Genomic DNA, 26,202 nt, shown 5'->3' on the forward strand with positions numbered 1-26,202 from the left:
TGTGTCTCTGTTCACGAATCTGGGCTCCCTGACACCAAATGTTTCAGCCTAATGCAGTTGACTATTGCAGCTACGGGGATTTTCAGACACGCAGGTAGTATCATCCACAGCTTGGTTGAAACTGGTATGTTCTCAAAACAACATGGAAAAATCCATGGGTTCTGCATGAGTCATCTGTTTAAACTATAAAGAGCAGGGGTAATGGGGTCATTGCCCATGCTGACCAAGATTTTTTCCCAGTCATGCTTACATTGACCCTGTGCCTAACAAAAATGTGATTCATCCCCCAGAGATCAAGCTGAGGGTGTGAGTGTGTACTTCCTATGGCTCATGTGATTGATATATAGAGATATATAGATATATAGACATATAGATATGTAGACAAATATATCCACTGTACACAGTACCGAATTCGTAAGGACATTTTAAAGCTAGTATTTGTGACAGTCTGATCATGTTCCCCCTGAGTCCCCATTTATTCCCCTTCCCCACTCCTCTCAGGCCCTTCCTTCCCCTAAACAGGATGTTTTGCTGTGGACACAGTTGAGGAGTGACAATGAGCTCTTCCAGGAAGGCAAACATTTTCATATCAAATTCTGAACAAGGACGTGGCCACTGTGAAGTGGCTTAAATATATCAAAAAAAATAGTCCTAAGACAGACAATTGTCATTCTTTTTCAAGCTCCCAATTAAAGAGGAGGAGGAGTTGTGCTCTCTCTAACTCCCTTGTCCCCACCTCCCTAAATTAAATGGTTTGACCTCTGCCCAGAATCTCCTGCCCCCAGCCCTCCACTGTCTATCTGATGAATATAACCTTAGATGTCCATAAAGCCTTTCCATTTTATTATTTATTTAGTATGCTATAGTCTTTTTAGAGTAGTTTCAGATTTATAAAACAAAATAGAAAAAAGGCACAGAGGTTTCCTATAAATTCTCTGGAAAGTTGCCTTCTGATCTCCACACTGGTTCTGCGGCATGCTTACCCCCCCCACACACACACAAGAAAATAATATAATAATAATAATAGTAATAATTTTAAAGATTTTCCCACCAGAGAGAAATATTTGTTACAATTGGAGAACAGCTATGGAAAACCATCTTCAGCCTACACTTTACAGTGCTTTTTCAGTAGTGAATCACTCTTGGTACTGTACGTTCTGTGAATCTGAGCAAGTCTACCATGACTACTACAGTTTCTTACAGAATAATCTCATTGCCCTAAAAATAAAATCTTTGATGTCTTTTCTATTCAGCTTCCCTTTCTGTTCATACCTGGCCCCTGTGGTCTTATAATGTGCATGGCTTTGCCTTACCCAGGATGTCACATATGAGAAACCTACTATGTGCACTGTCTCAGGCTGGCTTCTTTCTCTTGGTTTGCATTTTGGTTTCCCCCTTATTTTTCCATGACTCGTTACGTTCCAGTGCTCCTTATTAGCCCACTGAGTGGATGTGTGTAATTAATTTATCCAGTCACTGAAGAGTAGCTCGGATATGGGTTACGTGGGAAGCTTTGCAACCCTTTGAGCACTCCAAATGTGGTTCCTCATCTCGGCACTCCACTTCTCCCCAAAGGCTTGCCATCATGGCGCCAACACAACACTGAGTCTTGAGAGGAGAGCCCCTTCTCTTATTATTGTGCTTCCAACTTGCATTCTAGAAGGCATCTAAAACAATCAATACCAAATAAAATCTTACTTTCATCCAAGATAGCAGTGTTTTTGAAGATGAAGAAAATTGCGGGCTAAAAAGGAGTCAACATTTTATTTTTCTTGTGTTCTACATAACTGATCATTATCCTAAGTGCTTTTATTATATTTAGTACCTAAGCAATTTAGTAAAGCAACTGGTGAAAGAAATCACCACCACCACTACCACCACCACCATCATCATCATCATCATCACCACCATCACCATCATTATTAGCCAGTGGAGAAATACGGTCTTTGAGAAATAAGTACCTTGTCCAAGAAACCATGAGCCAAAAACTACTGGCCTAGACAGAAACTCGGGCTTCTCTGACTTTAGAGCCTAGATGTTGTCTACCACAAAGCAGCAATCAATGAGAGGGAAATATTTAAATCTGGTTGCTCACAGAGAAAGGGAAAAACTCTCAGGTTTCAACTCAAAGGTCACTTAGACTCCACACAGGCTCTTTTGAAAGAGTCCAGGCGAAAACATTTCATCATTTATCTTTGTCCGCAAGCAGAGGTTTCTCTTTGCTATTCTAATTTCTCCAAGGACAGAGAGGTCTTTCACCTTAGTGTTTGACATTCCAAGTGGGACATAGTAATGTCATTGTGGAAGTGTCCCAATACGATCATTTGTCTAAATGCTTTTTCTCCTCCCAGAACAGCACGTCATTTTGTTTCATTCAACAAATATTTGTACTGAGGACTTTCGCTGTGTGCAGTGTTGGGCAGTGTTGGTAGAGTTATCAGGCACAGTACACAAGAGCCACCTGTCAGGATCCTACAGTCACAGGATTTCTTTTGATGATCAGGAAAGTTGAGTTTAATGGTATGCAGAACCGTACTGGCTCTGGTTATCCCATGGCTTGACTTGCTTGGTGTTTCTGACCACTTGTAGTTCTACGGACTGGCTAGATTCAGTTCTTGTCTCAGAAACCTGTGGGCAGACACCAACTGAGGCTGCAGCTTCCTGAGTACGTGACAGGCCTGTTCACACCGCTGGCATGCGATGCTGGCTGAGTACCAAGGACTCTATAGGTTCAAGCCATGTAACCACTTCATAGGACTTTGGTTTCTTCTCATAGGAAGGGGGTTTGGTTTAGAGAGCCAGGATCGTCATCATAGCTTGGGATCTTGTCTTCAATTGAAAATAACTCTAATTGCCATGTTGTTGGGTAGGGCTTGCAGGGTTAAGATGGTCCCTGTTTATGTGCCAGGGCATCTCAACCCATGTTGAGTCTTGCTCAGCACACTCTAGCCATGGGTCTCGGTCTTGATCTTCAAATGCTCCTTCAGGTGTGATTTCCTCTGCCTGGAGCTCTCACCTCCTCCTTCTCCCATCCTCCCTCCTCTCCCCATCCCCACTTGTTCTAACTTGGTTTTGATGAACTGTCTCCTTGTCCCTCTGTGTCATTCTGTCTCTGTCTATTTGTCTGTCTGCCCCCTCTCTTCTTCTTCTTCTCTCTCTCTCTCTCTCTCTCTCTCTCTCTCTCTCTCTCTCTCTCTCTCTCTGTGTGTGTGTGTGTGTGTGTGTGTGTAGGCAGAATTATAAGGCTTTAGCTAAGAATACTGTTGCTCTATCTTGTGTTAATTTCCAGGAAACCTGACACAAGGGCAGAGACAAACAGGACCAGAGTTTGGTACTTCCTGCCCCTTTGCTGTATGCTCAGGGGGTTGCCAACCTCGGTAGCACAGTGCTGTAAAGTGATCCTCCCTTTCAAAGGTCTGCTAACCTGGAGCACCAGGGTTCTGAGCTGAGTAAGCAAAACTGGATTTTTATAAAAGGACTTGCTATGGGATCTGAAGATAAATGGGTGCTTTGTATATCAGAACAGGTTGAAGCTCGAATTGGCTGGAACTTCAGAGGCTGATGCTGGTGAGTCAAACAGAGGGCCGCCGCTGTTCAGAGTCCTGCCTCACTGGATAACTTTTGAAATGGAACAACAGAAATCAAGCCCAGGCTAGAAAAGGAATATACTCACCAGATGAACCCGCCTGTATTTCGTGGGTGTCCTGAAAGCCTGTATCAGTCAGGGTTCTTTAGACAAACAAAACTTACAGAATGAATCCATATATGGATACAGAAAGTAGATTTATTAGAGTGACTTACAGGCTATGGTCCAGCTAGTCCAAAAATGGCTTTCTCCCAATAGAAAGTTCAAGAATCCAGTACTTGTTCAGTCAACAAGGCTGGTTGTATCAGTTGGTATTCACTACACTCTGGAACCCTGAAGAAGCAATCCCCAGTGTCGGTGAAGCAAGAGCAGAAGCAAGCATGCAGAGAGCAGAGGTCTTTCCCTTCCTTGTCCTCTATGTAGGCTGCCATGAGAAGGTGTGGCCCAGATTTAGGATAGTTCTTCCCACCTTGAGCGATTGGGATATAAGGTAAGTCTTCCTACCTTATGATCCAATTAACTAAAAATACCCTACAGGTGTGCTTAGTGACTTGACTTTTTAGTTAATTCCAAAATGTAGTTGACAACCATGAATAGCTGTCACAGGGCCACGCCTTGAATACCTGTGTTCATGTAAACAAGTTCTTTTTCTAATGGAGTACCTCAGCTCTGTCAGTCACAGCACCATCTCAACAAGTCTTTATCTTTCCTCCATCATGTCCAACTTGTTTAATATATATCATATATGATATGTGATGTATAATACATGATATATTATATTACATATATGTCATTATATATCACACTATATATTATATCACATGATATATAATATATAGTGTGATATATAATGACATATAATATACATATTATATAATATAATCACATATAATATGACATATTACATATGCATCATACATAATATTCTTAATGACATATAACATATATGACAATACTATATAATGATATAGTACATAATAATAAATAATAATATATTGTAATATTCTAATATAGTATAGTATATAGTGTAGTATATGTATTTTTTAGCCTTTTGCTGTATTTGAGGAAGCTGTGCTCTTTTTATCTCCTTTGCTTATTCTCTGGTCTTTGCTCCACTCTACTAACTTTGTGTCTCCTTGTTTTTCAGGTTCTTGGATTGCATTGTGGGATAGTGTTCACTGCTTTTGCCCCTCTTCTCCCCCATTTTGCAGTATTTGGCTTTGGGTCAGGGACTCAAACACACTATAGGAGTTCTTTCACCACTGATTGGTATCCGCAGCCCCCAAGTGGCCCCTTATGCTGCTTCTGTTTATACCAGATGCTTTGGGTTGTTGGGTGTCTATTCCTATTTGGTGGAATAATTTTAAACAGTGTTTTTCATTCGGTAGAGTATTGTGAGGTCTCCATGCATTTGTATTTTCTACGGCGTCTTCTGCTGATTTCTGGTTGCGTTTAATGGTGGTAATTGTTCTTACTTCATTTTGCTAAAGTTTATTGAGGTTTGTTTTGTTGCATAGTATAAGAAATACTCTGGAAAATGTCCCATGTGCTGACGAAAGGTTTATTCTGCAGCTGTTTGGTGAACAGTTCTGTAAACAGCTTTCAGATTCTGCTGGTCTACAGTGTAGCTACAAAGTTTCTTGGCCATTTTTTCCTTTTTGGTTTGGTTTGATGTGGCCAGTAAAACAGGTGTTGAAGACTCATTATTGTTTCTTAGAGCTCCTCTGTCTTTACATAGCTAATAATGTTTGCCTTATATTGCTATATGAGGTGAACATCATTTTAAGTTGTCATATCTCATCATGTGGCCCTTGGAGTGTTACCTCGTGACCCTCCTGTCCCTTGCAGTTCTGTCTTTATGTCTGCTTTGTACAAATGTACCTAGCCCAGGGTGCTTTTGATGATTATGTGTATAGATATCTTTGTACACCCTTTCACTTAGGGAACACTTTTCTTTTTTTCTTTATTGAACTGATCTGTGTCTTTTACTTCTAACAATTTAGTCCATTACATTCATTTAGAAATGACCTAAAAAGGTTTACTCCTGCTTAGTTAATTCTGTGGGCCATGTAATGGATGAGACAATAAAAAAGTGTTTGCCATTCTTTTGATTTACAGAATTTTCATCCCTTATATTTCTTTCGCTCCCCTCTCTTCCTCTCTCATTGACACTGGATCCTACTATGTAGCTTGGGAGGTGGGGTGGTCAGGAATTGATGATGCTCTGGCCTCCATCTTCTGATGGCTAGAGTTTGAGACTTATGCTCCCTTCCCTGGTTTAAGTAGCTCCCAGGTGTTCTTTCAGGTGTATTTTGTAAGGCTCCTCTGGAGGTGATGAACTCTCTTGGCATTGGCTTGTCTTGGGGTTTTACTTTTATTCCGTATTCTCTTGGCCTGTAATAATTCTGCTAAGAAGCTGCTGCTATTCTAATACCTTGTTGTTGGTATTCTGTCTAAGCTCCACCCCCACAGCTACCTGGCAGCAGCCAGGTATGCTCCGCCCCACAGTTGCCTAGCAACAGCCAGCTGGCCTGACCCTGTGAAAGGGGGCTGCTTGCTCTCTCTTACCCTCTCTTACTTCTCTCTTACTCTTTGTTCGCTGCTCTTGCCCCCTTCCCCATCCTACCCCCTCCACGTCCCCATTGGCCGGCCGCCTTTCCCATTGGCCGGCCGCCTTTCCGCTCTTCTACTCTTCTCTCATTAAACCTCTCCACATGGAACCGTGGTGGTGGGATGTGTTCTGTCCCTGCACGGACCGAAATTCGAAAACCTAATACTGGTGCTGAAACCCGGGATCGAACCAGGAACCCTAATACTTATCATGTCAACTTGGGGACCTACTGTGCTCCTGGATGCATAACCAAGAGAAGAGAGTTTCTGTTTTATTTGCCTGTTCTCTCTTCCATCTTTAGGTTCTGTAAAATACAGGAATCCACTCCCTGGAGAGTGGGCTCAGCCGAGAAGCAATGGCCTTGATCCAATCAGGCCTCCTCTCCCCTCCTCTCCCTGTCCCTTCATTTTGCCTCCCCAGGGCAGACACTTCCAGGAGAGGGACAGGCTTATCTTGGAAGCCCATTTTACTCAGAATTCAGTCTGTTGTAAATTAATATATAAGATTTATAGGGATTTAAGGACTCCTAAAGTTGAAAACAATTGACTAGGGTTGGGGTGTCAGCAGTCTGAGCTCCTTCCCCTAATGCAGAATTCCTGAAGCTGGTCCGCCCTTGCCACCTAATGCTCTTTGTCTTCTTTTGTCGACTGTCCCCAAGTATCCCTTTATCTTGCTGTGGGAGTCCTGAGCTGTTGGTGGCCACCTCTTATTTTATGTTTCAGGGCCTGTTTGGGGGCCCCTTGGTGCTAATCTGACTAACCTGGAGAAATCACAGTATAGACTCCCAGAACTGGGCTACAAACCTGTCCCTCCTGACCTTGGAGAAGGTGCTGGTATCTACTACTATGGGGTCTCTGGGTCTTTGCTACGCACTCTCTTGCCTGATGTGGGGCCTCGGCTGGGGATCAAGGATCACAATTTGTTGGCATGTTTTCTCCTACTCCCTGGGTTTCTACCCTAGGTCTCTGGGTTGTGCAGCTTCCTGGTTCTCCCTTGCTGCCACCTTCACTCTGACCAGTACCACTCACGCCAGAATGCAGCTACGGACTGCTTCTCTGTGGAGGCAAGGCAAGTTCTAGGTTCTCATTTGGCCATCTGGCCTGCTGTCCAGCTTAGCTTTGTAAAAGATTACACGCTATTCTAATTGGTGACTGCAATGAAAGCATTAACGCTTTTTATTTCATTTTAAAGAAACTCTCTTACGTTAAGATAAATAGATTTGATTTCTGTTTCTTTAAGGCACAGTTTTATTGTATCCTAGACTGGCTTGAGACTTGCTTTGCAGCAGGGGTGGCCTTCAACTCAAGATCCTCCTGCCTCAGCGCCTGGAGTCCTAGAATTACAGGTACGTGCCGTAATGCTCAACTATTGTTAACATTAAAGCTGTACACTTTTTGATATTATAGGCAATCTTAACTAAATTTCAAGAATTGACATTGCTATCTTGAAGCATGTGCTCACTTAAAACACCTGCTATGTTAGCATTTAAGTAAACAAGTATCACAATAAATATACCCTCTTTATCAGGAAGTCACTAAACTTTTGTTTTGTTTTGTTTTTTAACACATGGTTTCTCTGCGTAGCCCTGGCTATCCTGGAACTTGCTATGTAAACCAGGCTTAACCAGTATATTTTTTTTATTATTGAAATTTGCACATTTTTTGTCATGCAATTCTTGTTGGGAATGGCTTGATCATATAGCATTTGCTCATAGATTTCTTTTTTTTTAAAAAAGATTTGTTTATTTATCATATATGAGTACACTGTAGCTGTCCTCAGACACACCAGAAAAGGACATCAGATCTTACTACAGATGGTTGTGAGCCAACATGTGGTTGCTGGGATTTGAACTCAGGACCTCTGGAAGAGTAGTCAGTGCTCCCAACCACTGAGCCATCTCTCCAGCCCCACCTTGATTTCTTTTTACGAGCATTTTATGTATCGAGGATAACATTTACCCTAATAAATATGTCCCCGGAGCTTGTGATCCTCACTCCCATTTACTGTGTCAGGGTTAAGCTTTTTGAGATGTTCTCTTGTTTGTATCATGATGGGTTGAGAATCGTGCATATTTTAAACATCTCTAGTCAGGTAGGCCAGCTTTGGAAGAGACCAAGTACTAGAAACAATGGGGAATCAAGGAGTAATTAAACTTATAAACTTATAAAAGCATTGGGATCCCTGAAGGGCTCTTTTGTAGAGCAATACAACACATTTAAGGTGCATGTGAGCAATGTATACTTCATAACTGAACCTCATTTCACTTCCCACTAACTGGATGCTGGGTTTGCAAGCAGCCAGTAATGGCGATGTGGAGTTCAGTGGGCAAGTCCGAGAAGCAGCTATACAGTGGCTTTGTGCGGAAAGGCATCCCAACGGAAATTACTTAAATTGCTTAACCATCCCACAAAAAAAAAAAAAAAAAATCGAGAGGTTCTTAAAACCCACTTTTCCTGAAAGCTGAAATTATTTATGGCACTCTACTTGGAAGAATAGATAAATTCAGATGTTCAACAGATGACTCCAATTATATGAAAATTTAATTTTTATAGGCAATTTAAAAAAATAGTGCTTTTTACAGCCTTTATGATCATTTAAGGGAATAGGGTAGAAATTAAAAAAACTGAAACAAAACTACACATTTCTTTTTAAAAAAAACTATATGTTCTCTTGAATCACATAATACAATTAAAAAATGTGGCCCTGTTTAATGATTTTTTTTTCAATTTCGGTTCATTTAATTATGAAGTCTCTGAAGGCTTCTCGTCTTGATGAAATTACCTTTAACAGTGCTTTTAACCTTTTAACTTTGGTTACGTGCCATGTTTGAACACCAATATTAGAAATACTTAGCACCTCAAATACTCCCAGCTCATGAGCGCTTTGCTCCAGCCTGAACCATCGAGAAATAGATGCCTTTCTGGGCCAGCAGCTGCTGGTGGGTGCCGTGCTCCTTGACCTGGCCGTTCTGAATCACCACGATCAAGTCTGCGTTCTGGATGGTGGACAGGCGGTGCGCGATCACAATGCAGGTGCGGCCTTCCCTGGCTTTGTCCAGCGCTTCCTGGACGACCTGTTTCACAGTCGCACCAAAGAGTTAATGATGGAAACGGCCCTCTTCCCACAGATCCCCCTCCATAACCAGACCCAGGATTTTCCCAGTCTGTCCTTCAGTTGTGTTGTAAAAACTACGAGGATTCTATCTTATGGAACCCAGAATGCCTGGTACCACGTGAACGAAGAACAGCCTGTGCTGGCAGGGGTGAGGAGGGAGAACCTCTAGGGAGCTGGCAGGAGTGAGAACTGGGACATTCACTGTGGAAATCAGCGTGGGAGATCCTCACAGCAAAGACAGAAACATACTCATACCTGCACCTGGGCATGTCCCTAAAGGTTCCGACTCACCACCGTAGCTATTAGCATATCTGAGTTTATGTGTTGTTTATAAACTACCCTAGGGAGCCAGGCTAGATGCACAAGAACAGATGGATGAACAAGGAAAATGTGGAACACGTACACGACAAAGCTTTATTCTGCCATAAGGGAGAATTAAATGCTGCCATCTGAAGGAAAGTGGGATTGGAGATAGCATGTTAAAAGACATAAAGCAGACCCAGAAAGACCAATGCCACTTGTTTTCTCATACATGGAATTTCTATTTAAAGGTATATAGTATATATGATATTAAGGTAGAAGGGAGATTCTGTGGTGCTTGTAAAGGTTCAAAGGGAGAAGAGGAGAAGAACAGAGGATAGCAAGGTGTGAGGAAAACATAATATTGTTTGTTTTCTTTCTGGTGTGACAATAGCTAGATACGCTTTACATATAAAATACATCTATCTTTAGTGTGAAAATAGAAAGGGAACCATTTGGTGGGATGATGGATGGAGGAAGGTAATCAGGATGTAAATATGAACAAAGTAAATGATTAAAAATGTATAAAATTTAACAAAGTCCTTATTTTGTACAATAAAAAAAATTAACAAACAGTTTAAAAAAACCAGTGGTATAAGTGAACTATAACATAAACTTTAGAGACTAAGGGGTCTACCACATCAGGACAGAAAAAGAGTGAGTTTAGATTAGATCTGAGATAGAAGGTATCTAATATTAAGGTAAGGGCAGTAAATACCCAACCATTTAAAAACACTCGTTGTGCCTTGCCACATAACACAGGAAGCTGGGGCACCAGACAAAGCCATCACAGCAGGCAGAAAACATCTCTTGACCATCTATCTGCCTTTCAGATAGCTCATCCCTTTCTCAAGCTGGAAGGCAGCAGCAGTGGCCCTCTTAGGGCACTGTCAGACTCCGACCATCTCACCTTCAGCTCCTCACAGGCTACAGAGCTGTTGCCTGCAGGAGCAGACTGACGCCAGCATGCGGACTGTGGGTGGAGCACCGAGGAAAACACGGGGTTCATGACTAATCTGCCTCTCATCACTGGAGGTCTCCTAAGTGCCAGCGGCAGACATGTTTAAGCTCCATTGGGAGCCACCATGAGCAACAGCTGTCTGGAGCAGTGTCCTCTACTAAGGCAGAGAAAGAGCCCGACTTAAGTCCTCACCTTTTCACTCTCCGTATCCAGAGCTGATGTCGCTTCATCCAGAAGTAAGATGTGAGGCTGTCTGACGAGGGCGCGCGCGATGGCGATGCGCTGCTTCTGCCCGCCCGACAGCTGAGTCCCTTTGTCTCCCACTCTGGTGTTGTATTTCTGTGAACGGAAGTTGGTTGTTAGGAAGATAGAGCTGACGGCAAACTGCAAACACAGTTCGATCACTGCAAATAGGATAATTAGATAAATTTAGTCTCGGAGGCTGAAAATAGGCTTCCGGGAAGCTAAACAAATCAGGAAAAGGTTCTAATTGGGAGGCTTAATGGTTCTTTTTTTTGAAAACAGATATTTGGGCTCGAAAATTATATGCTTTAGTGTAAATAAACCCAGCTTTCTCTGTTCAAGAATATGGCAAGTCCATTATCTTCCATTTCCTGGCTTTTTATATTTGGTAGGAGAAAGGAAATGATTGAAACAGCTGCACACAAAAACAGAAACATCTTGTCACCAGCAGGTGACACCCTCTGCATGATTAAATCCGGCAAAGAAATCCTTAGGAAATCCCCCCCCCCCTCTCTCTGTATGTCTATTTACATTTAAACTATTTTAATGTGTCAAGGAATTCCACCAAGCTTAAAACAGACCGTTCTTTATGCAAGTCTAGAGTTTTTAAAAAATCATTTCCCTATCATCTCAACAGCAGAGAACTGTAACAAATTATTATATACAATGACAAAGTCACGGGCCAAAAGATGGCATAACATCAGAAAGCAGGAGAGGATGCTACAGCATGTGTAACCGGAAAACTCACTACCTTGTTATTTGCAAGCCTGTGGCAGGTTAGAATTAGTCACACATACAGCTCTGATTCATGTGACTTTGACTGTGAAAGTCATGTTCTCTATAAGGGTGCCATTTTTATTTATTTTGTTTGGCAGTTCCAGTTCTATGGTGGGCAGAACAAGGCCTGCATCTGTGGTGGGGATGGAAAGATGCTTGAAACAGGCTCCTGAGCGACTGCTGCCCCAGCATCCAGCACATTGACGTGTCCTGCCTCGGGTGAGTGCAGGGCTACCAGACCACAGTGATCGGTGACCTTTAGGGAGCAGAGAAGATGGTGCTATTAACTCTGTAGGTGGGAGGAGGACACAGGCTGCAGCAGAGTAAGGTGGGGTCTAGGACTAACCACCCAGAAGCAGATGCTTAGACCATGGGGCTTAGTGACAGAGAGATGGATCAGGAGTCCAGAAAAGCAGGTCCCGTGGAAGATGTTTACTCTGCTGTGTCTTCTATTCTGTCATCTGGGACTTAAATATCAAATTTCTGGGCTTGACTGACATGTTTTTGTTCTCTTTTTTTTCTCCTTCAGAAGAGCTAATCTAGAGACTGAAAAATCTGTTTTTCTACCAACTTCTAAGGCGAAGATTCAGACTTTGACAAGCGGCGAATCTCATTAGTAAAGGGGTCTGTAGGCTTGTACTTTGAGTCGTCCAACCTCAAAAGTCAACCACCCATGGCTGGACTACACTGAGTAGGGCAAGGGGACAGATCTCCTTCCAGGTCATGTGCTCAGGAGGAGCAGTTACCTGTGGAAGGACCACACGGCAAGGGATACCTTGGGAAGAGATAGGGCCACTGTTCGCCCCATCCTTGCCTGCAAGGCGTCAGCTTCCATGCGGGTTTGGGGCCATCAAATCTTATTCTACAGAGGTCCTGTCATGTAATGGTAACTTAACTGGTAATAATGGAAGAAAGTATAGTATTTGGGTAAGACTTGGGGCTGGAGAGATAGCTCAGTAGTTAAAAGTACTGGCTGCTCTTTAGAGGACCCAGATAAATTTCCAGAACATACATACATGGTAGCTTACAACTGTCTATAACTCCCATCCCATGATATCCGAAGCCTTCTGGCTTCTCTACACACCAGGCCTGAACGTGGTATACAGGCACACATGCAGGTAAAACAACCGGGTACGCAAGATAAAAACAATAAAATTAAAATAACTAAAAGAGGTTAACAGAGGGCCAGAAGTCCTATTTATCAAACTCATTGGAGGAATGAGAGGATGTCCACAGGACAATAACCTAGGGAACATTTTAATAACCAACTTCATAAGTACAGCCTGGGGCCCACAAAACACAATGGTAAGACACTGTACAATACCACGGTCTTCTCAATGACTCAGCCCTAATTAGAGAGGCCTGTATCTGGCATCAATCCAGCTGTCAGCCTGGAGTAAGTCCAGAATGAGGTTTGATGCTTGTAAAAGGAGCTGCAAAGCGGTGGATGAAAGGAAAATGAAGAATGGGGATAGATGGACAGGGCTGCTCCAGGAGACACAGATATCCTGGACCTTCGCTCAGACTTGAAGGAAGGGGATTATCTCCCTGAAGGGGTGGGGCCTCCAGTCTGGAAGCTATAGATCCATAGCAGGCCTCCTCCTAGACAGTTCCTGAATAAATGTGACACTTTGTTCCTGCCTCCCCAGGACTCACAGGATCAGGTAAACTTAACACCTTGCAGACAGGGGAGATGTGGCCGGATCTGTGTATACATGTGGATATGTTTTGGCTGCTAACTTTTCTTTGGTCATCCTAATCCAGAGAGAGACATACCTCAGGCAGTGAGTCGATGAACTGGTGGATGTTGGCCTCCCTGGCGGCCCTCACGATCTCCTCATGAGACACGACACGGCTGTTGTCTCCGTAGGCGATGTTCTCGGTGATGCTGCAGTCAAACAGGATGGGCTCCTGGGACACAATGCCCAGGTGGGCGCGGAGCCACTGGACGTTGAGTTGTTTTATTTCTTTGCCATCTAGAAACTGAAAGCAAGGGTTCACGGATCAGCTTCAGGACCAGTATCATTCAGATTTAGCAAAAATCACCACCATTACTTCATACTTTACAACTGGGGCTGCCACGAGAGGAAAGAAGTCTTGCTCACTTTACCTTGGAGGTTTAAGGTTTGTTCAAGAATACCATAACTGTACACTCTAAGAAAGTACCCGTTTCTCATGTTTCAACCCTGTTTTTTTCATTTACATAGTAATAAGCAGAAAATTGACCCTCCTTCCAAAAATATCCATGTCCCAGTCCCTCGAAACTGTGAACATATATTGGCAAAGAGGCATTGAAGTAGCATTTTGAATCATGTGCAGACATTAGTATGCTACTAATTGGCTAACTCTAAAAACACAATGATTGTCCCCATTGTCTTGGGGTAGCCCATGTATTCCTGGAGTTCTTAACTGTGTAAAGGGGACAGGAACAGGCTATCCTGAGGTGTGTGGCATGAAAAGACTTGGCCAGCAACTGCCAGCTTTGAAGATGGAGGAAGGGGCCCTGACTTAGGCAAAGCAGAGCAGGCCGTCTCTTGTGGTCCCAAGAAGGTATGCTACACCGTGGTCATTTGTATGTTAGCACAGTGAGAGCTATTGGAAAGGCTCAAAAGCTTACAGCAGTGTGTGTGTGTGTGTGTGTGTGTGTGTGTGTGTGTGTGTGTGTGTGTGTGTGTGTGTGTGTGATGCAGGATGGACAGATAGACAAGAATATAGAAGGATTCATGGTATATTCAACACTGAGCCAAGAGTAGGAAAGAAAGGGCCACCTTCCTCCTACATCACTGGTTCTAACCTATCATGACCATGTTGGGGTTGAGCAATGTTTTCACAAGGGTTGCCACTGGAAAACACAGATATTTATATTACAATTCATAACAGTAGCAGAATTACAGTTATGAAGTAGCAACAAAAATAATTTTGTGGTTGGGAGTCACCACAATGAGAGGTACTGTATTAAAGGGTCACAGCATTAGGAAGATTGAGAACCAATGAGTTAGATGCACAGGAGCGAGGGAGGCCCCTGCATAGATTTACTGATAAAATCCTTTTCTGATACAGGTATGCCGACTAAACAGATCTCATTTGTGGGAGAAAAAAAAAAGGCATTCAAATGAGGGAGCTGTTAATGGCTTCTAAAGAAGACCCCAGTACCCCAGCTTTGGATAGCCAAATAATGATGCTAAGGATGAACTGGCTCCTATATGTTTTCTGCATGCCTTGTGAGTGGCTGTGCCTCTAGGACAGCACTGGCCAGAGCGAGGATAGAACTCTGCCATGGGGATGCATTTCTACTTGTGAGACTGGCAGTTACAAGGATAGAAGGCATACTATGACCTTGCTGGGGCTAACTAAGCTCTGTTGCCATGGAAACCACTCTGGGCATCTACTCTCCTAGCTTCCTAAACATTTGAGTAAGTCAAAGTCCAGAATAAAGGGTGGAGATAGGCAGTGAGAATCACGAAAGCCCGTGACAGGCATGGTAGCACAAGCCTACTACCCCAACGCTAAGGTGGTTGAGGTGACCGCTGGAAGGTGGAGTCATCCTCAGCTGCGTGCCAAGTTCTAGACCAGTGTGAACTGTAGAGCAAGGCTCTGTCTCAAAACAAATACTCAAGAAAGGAATCCATATTAGACCACAGCTATGCTAGATTGAGGGAGGATCGCATCTTAGAAGTGGAAATCTGAAGACATAATCCTTAAAGTTTATTCTGTGTCTATATCCCTGGGAGCAAAACATGTTATCCCACAGGCAAGTCTGAATGGTTCCTGTAAGTTTTGAGGAATTCGTACATTTCACCAGATACAATCAAACTTTTGGCCCTAATTATAACTGTAAAACACACAGGTTTGGGAACTATTTAAAGCCATGCTGGTTGAAGCATCCGTCCTCTAAGAAACACGAGTTTGGAAGCCCAGAATATGAAATGCGTTCAAGTACAGCTTCTGTGGTAGATGCACACCAGTGGTCTGATGGAAGATCTGGAAATTCTGGAGAATTCATGAAAATTGCTCACAAGATCCAAGCCCAAGGGCAGGTCTATGTAGGGAAGTAAAACTTGGTAAGGAATAATGTAAGGCTAGTCAAGGTAATTAGCTCTTTCTACTACTACAGCCCCCAACAACTACTGCTCACTAGTGCAGTAACTGAGGGCTGCATGTGGATTATTTGCAATGTATGTACTCTGAAATTAAGAAAAGACATCAAGAACTAAAAATATTTTAGGTTCTGAGATAAGCAAAATGCATGTACTCTCTCCTTTGTCTTCACACCTCTTAGGGTCACTGTCACCCTCACTGTGGTGCATGGGATAGATTGGAGAGGGAGAAAGGCAAGGCCAGGAGCACTCAAGTTAATAAAAGCCAGGCTGTAGGGCTTTCAAGTACCGGTAAATACTGGCTGTTCAACAGCATTCTGTGTGGGAGGGAGGCCAGGCTGCAACCAGGAAGCTCTCCCTCGTAAGTCAGTTGCTAAGAAAGGAAGAGTCCTCAATCTAAGACTTCGGTATCCAGATTTTGTTATCACTATTTTTTAACTGCGTTTGAAATACTCCTTTTCTGCTCCACTATGTTCATAGCAGCCTTATTTATAATAGCCAGAAGCTGGAAAGAACCCAGATGTCCTTCAACAGATGAATGGATACAGAAAATGTGGTACATCTACACAATGGAGTACTACTCAGCTATTAGAAACAATGACTTCATGAAATTCATAGGCAAATGGATGGAACTAGAAAATATCATCCTGAGTGAGGTAACCCAATCACAGAAAAACACACATGGTATGCACTCATTGATAAGTGGATATTAGCCCAAAAGCTCGAATTACCCAAGATGCAATCCACAAACAACATGAAGCTCAGGGAGAAGACCAAACTGTGGATACATCAGTCCTTCTTAAAAAGGTGAACGAAATACTCACGGGAGGAAATACAGGGACAAAGAGTGGAGCAGAGACTGAAGGGAAGACTGTCCAGAGACTGCCCCATCTGGGGATCCATCCCACATGTTGCCACCAAACCCAGTCACTATTGCTGATACCAAGAAGTGCTTGCTGACAGGAGCCTGACATGGATGTCTCCTGAGAGGCTCTGCCAGAGCCTTACTGAAACAGATTAAGATGCTTTCAGCCAACCATCAGACTGAGCACGGGAACGCCAATGGAGGAGACAGAGAAAGGACTGAAGGAGCTGAAGGGGTTTGCAACTCCATAGAAAGAACAATAATATCAACCAACCAGACCCACTAGAGCTCCCAGGGACTAAACCACCAACCAGTGAGTACACATGGACAAACCCATGCTCCAGCCACATATGTAGCAGAGGATGGCACTGTCTGGCATCAAAAGGAGAAGTGCTTGGCCCTGTGAAGGTTTGTTTCCCCAGTGTAGGGGAATGCCAGGGTGTTGAGGTGAGAGTGGGTGGATGTGAGGGGGAGCATCCTCATAGGAGCAGGGGGAAGGGGATGGAAGGGGGGAACCAGGAAAGAGGATAACATTTGAAATTTAAATCCATACATTATCCAATTAGAAAAATATTTCTTTTTTTATTAAAATGTATTACCTATATTACTACTGTCCCTTTTTCCCATAATAGTTTATCTTCTACTTTGATTTCTTTTTTATAGTATACCTAACTTCTACACACAAGAGAAAATCCAGTTTATATGACTTAACACTTGGCTCTCCACAGAACACTTCTTCAAGCGGGCAGTGGGGATGTTCCGGTGGGACTCGATGTAACAGAGCAACTAAAGTTGAGGGCAGGTAGGGAAGTGAGGAGCTAAGAGTACTGATAAGGGCACACTTCTCCAGGCGGGAGATAAGTAGAGCCTAGCAATTGTGTCAAAAGGCAAGTTGAAATTGAATAACTGTGTGTGCGTATGTGCGTGTGCATGTGTGTGTGTGTGTGTGTGTGTGTGTGTGTGTGTGCGCGCGCGCGCGCGTGCGTGCGTGTGTGTGTGATTGTGTGTGGTCCTCTAAGTCAAGTCCTCTTTTCAGTTCTTAAGACCAAATGATGGTCAACTGCACAATCATTTTCCACAGCAGTAAGAAGTAACTTTTGAGTTACCTATTAACACTAACAGAGTCACTAAGGGTCACTTAGAAACTAAAATGAACACATTGATCTACTGGGGATGCTTCTGCAAGGAGGCTGGCTGCTAGGAACCACATGCTGGCATCTTAAGGCTCTAGTACAATTCACAGAAGATGATAACGGGTATTCCTGGGGTGAACAAGAATACATTAGCTTCAGTGCATTTAGATAGTGTCTTGAGACATCACTGTACTAATTAACCAATCTTTACTTTTGTATTTTTTGTGTGTCTACCTTTACATATTAAGGACCAAAAAGTCAGTGGCTGGAGAGATGGTGGCACAGTGGTTAAGAGCACTCACTGCTCTTCGGAAGATCCTGAGTTCAATTCTGAGTACCCATATGGCATCTCACACCTGTCTGATACCGGGAGTGCAGATGTACATGCAAGTACCCATATACATAAAATTCACAAATAAATAAATAAGTCTTAGAACAAACAAACAAACAAACAGGCTCGAGACTCCTTCCCTGACTCCCTGTTTTTGGAAGCACACTTGATTCCACCTGTGAACATTACTGTGTAAAATTTGGGAGGCAGACAGCAACTCTCATTTAGCAGGAGTAGGCTGGTGGTGGGGTGGAAGATGGGAGTCCCTCCAACATCCGGAACGAGCTTGGTCTTATAGGTCAGGAACAGCTATAACACTGACATAATTCCCTGCAATGTCTGGGTCGTAGACTGCAGCAACAGTACAAATGGGAATCCATGGGAATCCAGCCTTCATTGAGTTCACTCATTCAGCTCAACAAAGAGTGAGCTCTCCTTTTATTGAATCTCTTGGATTTCTGTTTCCTGTACTGAACTGAAATGAATCTTGTCTATGTTGCAGATTATGCTCTCCTGATGTTTAGGCTTTTACAGAACCATCATTGTTCCTTACGTAACGATTTTACCATTTACTAAAGTTACAGTAAAGAATGGGATCTACGTCTGCACAAGGGCATGTCATTGTGTCGTCCCTTAAGGAATCACCTAGCCAAGAGAGCATCCCTAAGGAAGATGAGTTCATATGAAGTCATGCTAAAAAGATAGGAGGAATAAATATCCTGTAATGTATATTTTTCCTCCCTGGAATCTCTGCCTTTGGTGCAGTTGCTTCAGAGGTACCTTTTTGACTCAGAAATATGTAACTTTTCCTTTTTTTATTTATAATTGTGTTTTCAAATACTGTCTAGAACCCAAGTATGTTTTCTCTGGGGCTTTTTCACTCTTTCTATATAGCTTCCCACCTACCTTGTGGCTCTTTGTCTGCCATGGGCTGACCTCCATGCTGAGTTAACTCAACTGGCATGGCCTTTTCTCTTTCTCTTCTCCAGCTTCCTCCTCTGAGAAGCTGCAAGTGTACATCTTGTTTACCTTGGGAGAATGCCCCAACCAACTAGGAAGTTATTGTGACTATAATAAGATGCTATGAGATTTCGAAATCTTTCTTAAAATATAACAAAATTTGATAAACTGTTACTTCTGCTAGATTCCACTTTAACTGGCCTGCTTGCTACGCTGCACTTCCAAGCACAACCCACATTACCTCTTGTAATAAGTACAAGTTGTGTGGCTCTTTAGTATGCAAACCCTACACAGCCATTAAGAGCTAGCTCCAGGTCTCCTTTCTCTAATCAAACTCATACAAGTGTATTTTCCATCTTCCCAGTTAAAGTCACCATATGCTGTTCCTTTTAATTGTACTGTTACACACTGTTTAATAAAAGCTCATTGAGGACATTACTCAAAGTTCTTGTGGCTGACACTCTCTCCTTTAATTGCTTTGAAAGCGCTGAACCCTAACCACTACACAACCATGGAAGCTTCTAATTGCTTTAAATATAGCAAATACCTTTTAGAAGAGTGGTTCTCAACCTTCCTAATTCTGTGACCCTTTAATACAACTCCTCACGTTGTAGTGACCCCCAACCATAAAATTATTTCACTGCTACTTCATAACTGTAATCTTGCTACTGTTGTAGATATTATGAATCATAATTAAATATAAAATAAATATAAATATGATATGTGACCCCAAAGGGTCTCGACCCACAGGTTGAAACTGTTGTTTTAGAGTTCTGTTCTCAAATTTTAACAAAACTTAAATCATTGAATCGAACTCCAAAAAAGAAAATCACTTTTTAATAAAGTAAAAAGATGCAAAGCATTTATAACTTACAGAATAAACTTCATATGCTGGTTGGTTTTGTGTCAGTTTGACACAAACTAGAGTCATCAGAGAGGAAGGAGTCTCAACTGAGGAAATGTATCATGAGATCCAGCTATAAGGCATTTTCTCACTTAATGATCGATGGAGGAGGACCCAGCCCATGGTGGGTAGTGCTATCCCTGGGGTTCTGTTAGAAATCAGACTGAGCAAGTCACAGGAAACAAGGCCGTAAGCAGAACCTCTCCATGGCCTCTGTATCAGCTCTTGCTTCCAGGATTCTATTCTGTTTAACTTCCTGTCCTGACTTCCTTCAATGGTGAACAGTGCTGTGCATGTGTAAGCTGAATAAACCCTTTCCTCCCTAACTTGGTCTTTTTTTGGCCATGGTATTTCATTGCAGCAATATGAACCCTAACTAAGCCACTGAGTAAAGTATGATTGTTTTGAATAATTATGGTGTAGAAGTTTTAAAAGCCATGGATATCACATTGAAAAGTCTCCATTCATCCTCATCCTTTAGGGTAGTCAGGATCCCTTGGAGCTGATGGGAATCAATGTTTGGGTCATTGTCTTATCTCTGCAGTGGCTATAAGTGGCTCTATGGATAGCTTAATGCATACAGAATAACAATTTCCTGCTCTAAGTTGTCTCTTTGCATTCTTTTTCCTCTATCTCACTTCATTTCCTTAAATTCGCAGCCAAAATATGCTTCAGTTTCCTCCTTTTAAAATTATTTATTTTATTGGAGCTGGGGAATACCAGTACATGCCTTTAATCCCAGCACTTGAGTGGCAAAGGCAGATGTATGTCTGTGAGTTCAAGGCCAGCCTGGTCTACAGAGCTAGTTCCTGGACAGCCACGGTTTTACACACACACACACACACACACACACACACACACACACACACAAACACACACACACACACACACACCCAAACTCTGTCACAAATAAATAATAAATAAATAAGTAAATAAATAAATAAATAAAGGAATTTTTTTTACTTAATTTGTTTTTATGTATGCATGTGCCTTGGTGTTTATAAGTGTACCATGAGCACACAGGAGGACAAACAGGTCAAAAGAGGGAGTTGGATTCCCTGTCAATGGAGTTATAGCTGGTTGTGAACCACCCTGTGGGTGCTTGGAACTGAACCCAGATCCTCTGCAAGAGCCGTGAGCAGCCCTGACTGCTGAGCCCTCTCCTCAGGCCTCCAGATTCCTCCGTTTTGAAGTTGTTATCTCAAATGTCCCCTACTCTGCTGTTGTTCTTACCTCTTTCACTGTCAGCTGCTTCACAGTTCCCTAAATCTCCATGTTTCCTCCCTAGCTTCCTTCAGACCCACCAAGCTGTTTGCTGAAGTAGGAAGTGCTAGAAAAGCTCACTGATTTGGCCCCCTCAGATCGCCTTGTCTTCTCAGTTCTCAACTCATCCAACACCGTCCCCCATCCTCATTGGCATCTCCTTCTTGAAACACAGTAAGCGGCTTTAATCTCCTTGTCACTCCTACACCCCTTTTCTATTTCTCAAGCTACTCTAACATTTGATGCCTTTCTCATGCAAGGGCCGATGGGTGGAAAGTAGGCTCCTGTGAAGGAAAACAGGCACACTGTGGTGGAGAAGGTGTCTGGGGCAGATGGTGCACCGCAGACACCAAACTATAGCTGCAGGATGCTTCTCAGTGGGGTTATTATTTAAAGACATGGGGGGAAATGTGTCTTATAATCAAGAGTCAATAATATCCAGGCATTTGGATGATGAAAACTAAGATGATCTGAATACAAAAATATGCTCACCACTGTTCCAGCCATGGGGTTGTAGAAGCGCTCGAGCAGCTGGACCACTGTACTCTTCCCGCAGCCACTGCTGCCCACCAGGGCGAGCGTCTGCCCCTTCTTCACCTCGAAGCTCAGTCCCTGAAGCACTGGGATGTTGGGTCGGGTGGGATAGTTGAACATGACTCCATTAAATTTCACATTTCCTTCTAACCAATTCTAGAATGAGAATAGCAATAGCTTATTTGATTATGTCAATATTGGAAACATGGAGTTAGAGCTGAGCCTAACTCCCTACAGCTGCCAGGCAGATCAAAAGGACCCACCTTTCCCTGGCTGCCAGGGCCGTTGTTAAGCACTGTTAAGCACTGTTAAGTGCTGTTAGCTCTGTGCTGAGTACTCATTAAGTCTTTACTGTACTCGGCCTTTGCACAAATGTCTAAAAGGGTCCAAAAATGGACTGTTTGACAGGCCCTCCCCTTGTCTGGCTTCCTTGAGCAGAAGGTTGCCAGCTAAGCTGCCTGAACTGCCCTCATGTAGACATTCATGGCTGCACTGAACCCACCATGAATGTCAGAAGAAAATAGCATTGTAGTTACAGGCACTTGGGGCAAAGGCGCACTTTCAATGGGGGAAGGCATTATTTCCACTGTGACTGTTAGAGTAGCTTGCTGTGGAAGTCACAAGGATGTCACCAGCAAGCACTGGTGGCCCAGCAACAGGCCCATCATTAGTGTCAATATAGTCTTGATATGTAGGCCTTTGCTTGCTACTTTTCCTCTCTCTCATGAATACAGTGACTAAGCTGACCACGCAAAGGAAAGACGGCAGCAGCACCAGTAGAGCAATGGCTGGCATGCCAGTGAAGGGCAGCTGAAGAGAATTCCAGTCAATGACACGCATGGGAAGTGGAGGGAGAGATGATAAAGACTGTGAAGAGCTACAGATGAGAAACTCTAGGCTCCCGTTGTTGGAAGAACCGCAAAGCTTTAAGGACCAAAGTTCTGAGACCCTAGGCTTAAGACCTGGAATGCTGACTGCTACAGGAGCTGAGGGTCCTAATACTGGAGTCCTCCCCAAGAGCAAGTAGTGCCCGCGCAGCTCAGTGCTGCTGGTCAATGAGAGCTATAACACTTTCAAATGACCAAGGCAGTTGTTGATTAGAGCCTAGAGTGATAAACCCCTAACATAGCACCTAGTAGCCACAGTCTCTGGCTTCTAAAGTCTGGAGTAGGCTCCCCAGCTCTCAATGCTCAGAGCCTGCTAGTTCAGTCCCCTATGACTTAGGCATGAAAGGGCTTAGGACTCCTAAAAATGAGAGTTCTGACCACCATGTTCACGGAGAGCAAAAAGACCCCAGCCACGTGGTTAGTAACGAATGCAGTAAAATTCTACTACGAACTCTGAAATGAAGCTAACCTTCCTTTCACTGGAAGGTTAATAGACTCTAAAAGAATCAGTGCCTTGGCCACCGACATGCTTCAGTGGGTAGTGACTGAACATGACAACTTGAGTTCCAACACGGGATCCCTGTGGTGGAAGTAGAGAACTAATTCCTGAAGTTGTCCTCTCTCCTGTGACAAGCTAACATTCACGCACACACACATAACTAAATAAAAATGAAAATTTAAAAGGTCTTAAGAAAAAAGAGAGAATCGACGTGTTTATGGGGCAGCGTTAACAGCATCCAATGCACAACACAGATGCAATGAAGCTTTTCCTCCAGAATTTGCCTATGAAGAGGACAGTATTCTCATCTCTCTGTAACTGTCGTATAAAACTATTGAGTTTTAATATACATCAGTACTCAATGAAATAAACCCAAGGCCTAGAAATATAATCACAATCAATATAAGAAAAGGCAAAATTTCATTAACTTTCTTCTTCCACTAATTTTTTCCATGGGGTTAGCAGGTCACGCAAGTGAATAAACGAACTCACAGGCTTCAAGCCCTCCGTGCTGTAGCTGTCAATCTCGGGGATTTTCTCAATGATCCTGATGATGTGGGATGCTGAGACTTTGGCCTTCGCGTAGTCAGGAGCGAATGAACTGGTATTCCCTGCTGCCATGGCACCAAAGACAACAGCAGAAAATACCCTGAGAAACAAAAGAAAGAAAAAAAATAAGCATACAGTCATGGCCGCTGTCATGGAAGCGAGCTGTCATGTCTGTATCCAGGAGCAGGATGCTGGGTGATCACTGCTCTTACTAAAGAAAAATCATACAGAGGAACTATGAGGACACCACCATGGCCGTCCCTCTCTGAGCCAGCTTCGACCTGGTAGCTCTCACCACCCACATTGCTCCACTGGTAATTTTCCTCGGGTACAGCAGAAGGTGAAGAACAACAGCCCAGGGTTGGTCTGATTCACCCAAAGTCTAGTCCTTCACGGAGGGAAGAATGTGTGTTTCCCACAGTCCCTGGCAACTTTGCCTTCTCTGCTTTACTGTCAGTAGGAGCCCTTTAGAAAGAGGCCCTCAGGTTTCCCTGAGGGCTCCTGTTACCAGGAGTGGATTAGAATAACTGGATCAATGGCTGTGGGTTTCAGACCAAAAATGGGAGGATACCCTCACCTGCTCCTCCCGAGGCAGGCCAGGCTCCACTCCAGCCTCCCAGATCCCAGAGACGATGCCTGAAGTCTCCCATCTTTGTCCCTTGCCACATACCAATGTCTAGCAGTTGTGACAAACTACTCACATTCATTGTCAAAGTCCTCTAAGTGTTCTGTTTCCCTTTATGTATTCAAGACCTGGTTTGATTTTAAATGAGACACTCTTCCTGAAACGCATAGCAGTGTGGCTGGATACAAAATACCCAGTTCTTTCATTTCTCATCTCTCCTTTCTCTCTCTCATTTCTCCTTTCCTCTCTGTCTCTGTCTCTGTCTCTGTCTCTGTCTCTGTCTCTCTCTCTCTCTCTCCCCCTCTCTCTCTCACTTTTGTAAACACCTCTGTTTAAAATATGAAGTGTGTTTCCAACCCTTTGAATCTAGGTTTGCTTTGTGACTTATTTCTATCAGCAAGATAGAGTGGAGTCACTGCCATTGGCCAATGTCTGAGACTGGGGAGGTCTCCTATGCTTAGTAAGCTTGTCCGTTTTCTTTTGTATGTTCTTTCTCTCCTCCCCAACTCCTTCCCTCCCTTCCACTACTACAAGGTTGCTTCAAGATAAAGCAGACACAGAGGACAACTCTTACTCCCTAGCCACCTACCTTGTCCTGTAACACTAACTCAGATCAGTACAGCCGACTTATGCACAAAATAAACGCTTTTACTTCCATGTCACTGAGGCTTGGTGGCCGGGTGTGAGAACATAGTCTCACAAAGCCTATGGAATGTGTGACAAGCATCTCCCTACTTATCATGTCTTGCAGTTGCTAAGATACGTTTGCATTTGTGACACAGTTTTCACAGATTGGAAAGAACCTTAGAGAGATCAAGTGTAGTTGTCAATGTTTACGCCTGAACACACCCCCTAAATTGGCCTGCACCTCTGTTTTAATGGGTGCCGTGTTTGATTAAGTCTATCGCTAACCTAATTTTAAAACAGGGGAGAATCTTTATCTTCCCTACCCATCATTCAAAGGCCCTTGCTTTTCACCATATATATTGCATATACATTTTATTTTGTCATAGTAAACAGTGGAACCAGCATAATACCTGACAGTATTTTAGAACACTAGGAACCCACCACTTCCTTTTCTTGGGCCTCTATGCACATGCTAAAGGGATATACTGCAATTTTTAAAATTACAACTAAAAAACGCACATGATGGTTAACTTTCCTCATGTATCATTTAGATGTGTGGGATTTATTTTTAAAGTAGCCACTCCTCACAAGGTCTCTTTGGCCGTCACTAATTAAATAGGTTTTTATACATCTAAGATTTTTAAATCCATGGCTGGCGTGTCAGCAAATTTCATTGCTTCAAAGACTTGGAATAAATCAATATATCAAATATTTATCTATTTAGGAAATCAATACTTACAACATAACATTTTCAAACGTCATGAGTTCTCGTGCCACCAAGTAGGCACCGAACCGGAAACAAGCAGCATAGGAAAAATAAATCATGGCCTGGGTGAAGGCGAAGGTGATCCCAAAGACGTGTGCTTTCTTCAAAGCATTTCTGGGAAGAAGACAATCCAATTTCACTCCATTGCTCAGTCATTCAAGCAGCTTATGGTGGGGTCGGCAGTGAGGCACGCAGGCATGGCATGTGCTATGGACTCCATTTAAGGAATTCAGCTGGAGTCCCTTTTGTCTAACTGTGTGAATTTGGGGAACTGCCTTGTCTCTGAGACTCAGTGCTGTCTTCCTCTTAAGTGCAGGTTATACATCTCAGTGGGTTGATGGAACCCTGAGAAGAGCCTGCCTTACATTAGCAAATGAATGGCCCTTGCCTGTCCCGCACTGAGGAACACACAACACAGGTGTCCTATAGAGGAGGACACCTCACAACACATCTCCCCTGCCCACTCAAGCTGTGGGTGACAGGGAGCAGGCCTGTCCTTGCAGGTGGGCCATGAAACGCTTTACAAAGGATTAGCATTCCAGGAATTTCTGAACAACAAGGGTCTTGGGT

At 43.2% G+C, this 26,202-nt stretch overlaps 1 protein-coding gene and 3 long non-coding RNA genes across 8 annotated transcripts in view; 2 read left to right on the forward strand and 2 right to left on the reverse strand.

Annotated features, from left to right (window-relative positions):
* The window catches only part of LOC148006238 (uncharacterized), a 901,378-nt gene that overhangs the window by 748,977 nt on the left and 126,199 nt on the right, over positions 1-26,202 (forward strand). The gene's annotated exons all lie outside the window — the stretch shown is intronic.
* Positions 4,735-6,193, reverse strand: LOC147994717 (uncharacterized). The gene is made up of 2 exons (XR_015685928.1): positions 6,107-6,193; positions 4,735-6,062 (listed from the first exon to the last, which is right to left on the reverse strand). It is a non-coding gene; the product is annotated as an uncharacterized LOC147994717 (long non-coding RNA).
* The window catches only part of Abcb1b (ATP-binding cassette, sub-family B member 1B), an 82,957-nt gene continuing 64,734 nt past the window's right edge, over positions 7,980-26,202 (reverse strand). For all 4 annotated transcript variants that reach the window (NM_001435558.1, NM_001435556.1, NM_001435557.1 and 1 more), the window contains 6 exon segments: positions 7,980-9,270; positions 10,765-10,911; positions 13,369-13,575; positions 21,638-21,835; positions 23,558-23,714; positions 25,606-25,746. In NM_001435558.1, coding sequence (NP_001422487.1) covers positions 9,070-9,270; positions 10,765-10,911; positions 13,369-13,575; positions 21,638-21,835; positions 23,558-23,714; positions 25,606-25,746 — 1,051 coding nt within the window. In that variant the 3' untranslated portion in view covers positions 7,980-9,069.
* Positions 10,664-18,139, forward strand: LOC120102222 (uncharacterized). Of its 2 annotated transcripts, XR_015685926.1 has the most exons (6): positions 10,664-10,808; positions 11,691-11,811; positions 12,122-13,716; positions 15,440-15,653; positions 16,188-16,962; positions 17,936-18,139. It is a non-coding gene; the product is annotated as an uncharacterized LOC120102222 (long non-coding RNA). The 2 variants fall into 2 exon arrangements; XR_015685927.1 differs by lacking the exon at positions 17,936-18,139 and having other exon boundaries at positions 16,170-16,634.

The sequence above is a fragment of the Rattus norvegicus genome, chromosome 4 (genome assembly GCF_021556685.1).
Source record: "Rattus norvegicus strain SHRSP/BbbUtx chromosome 4, alternate assembly SHRSP_T2T, whole genome shotgun sequence".
In the NCBI taxonomy this organism is placed as follows: Eukaryota; Metazoa; Chordata; class Mammalia; order Rodentia; family Muridae; genus Rattus; species Rattus norvegicus.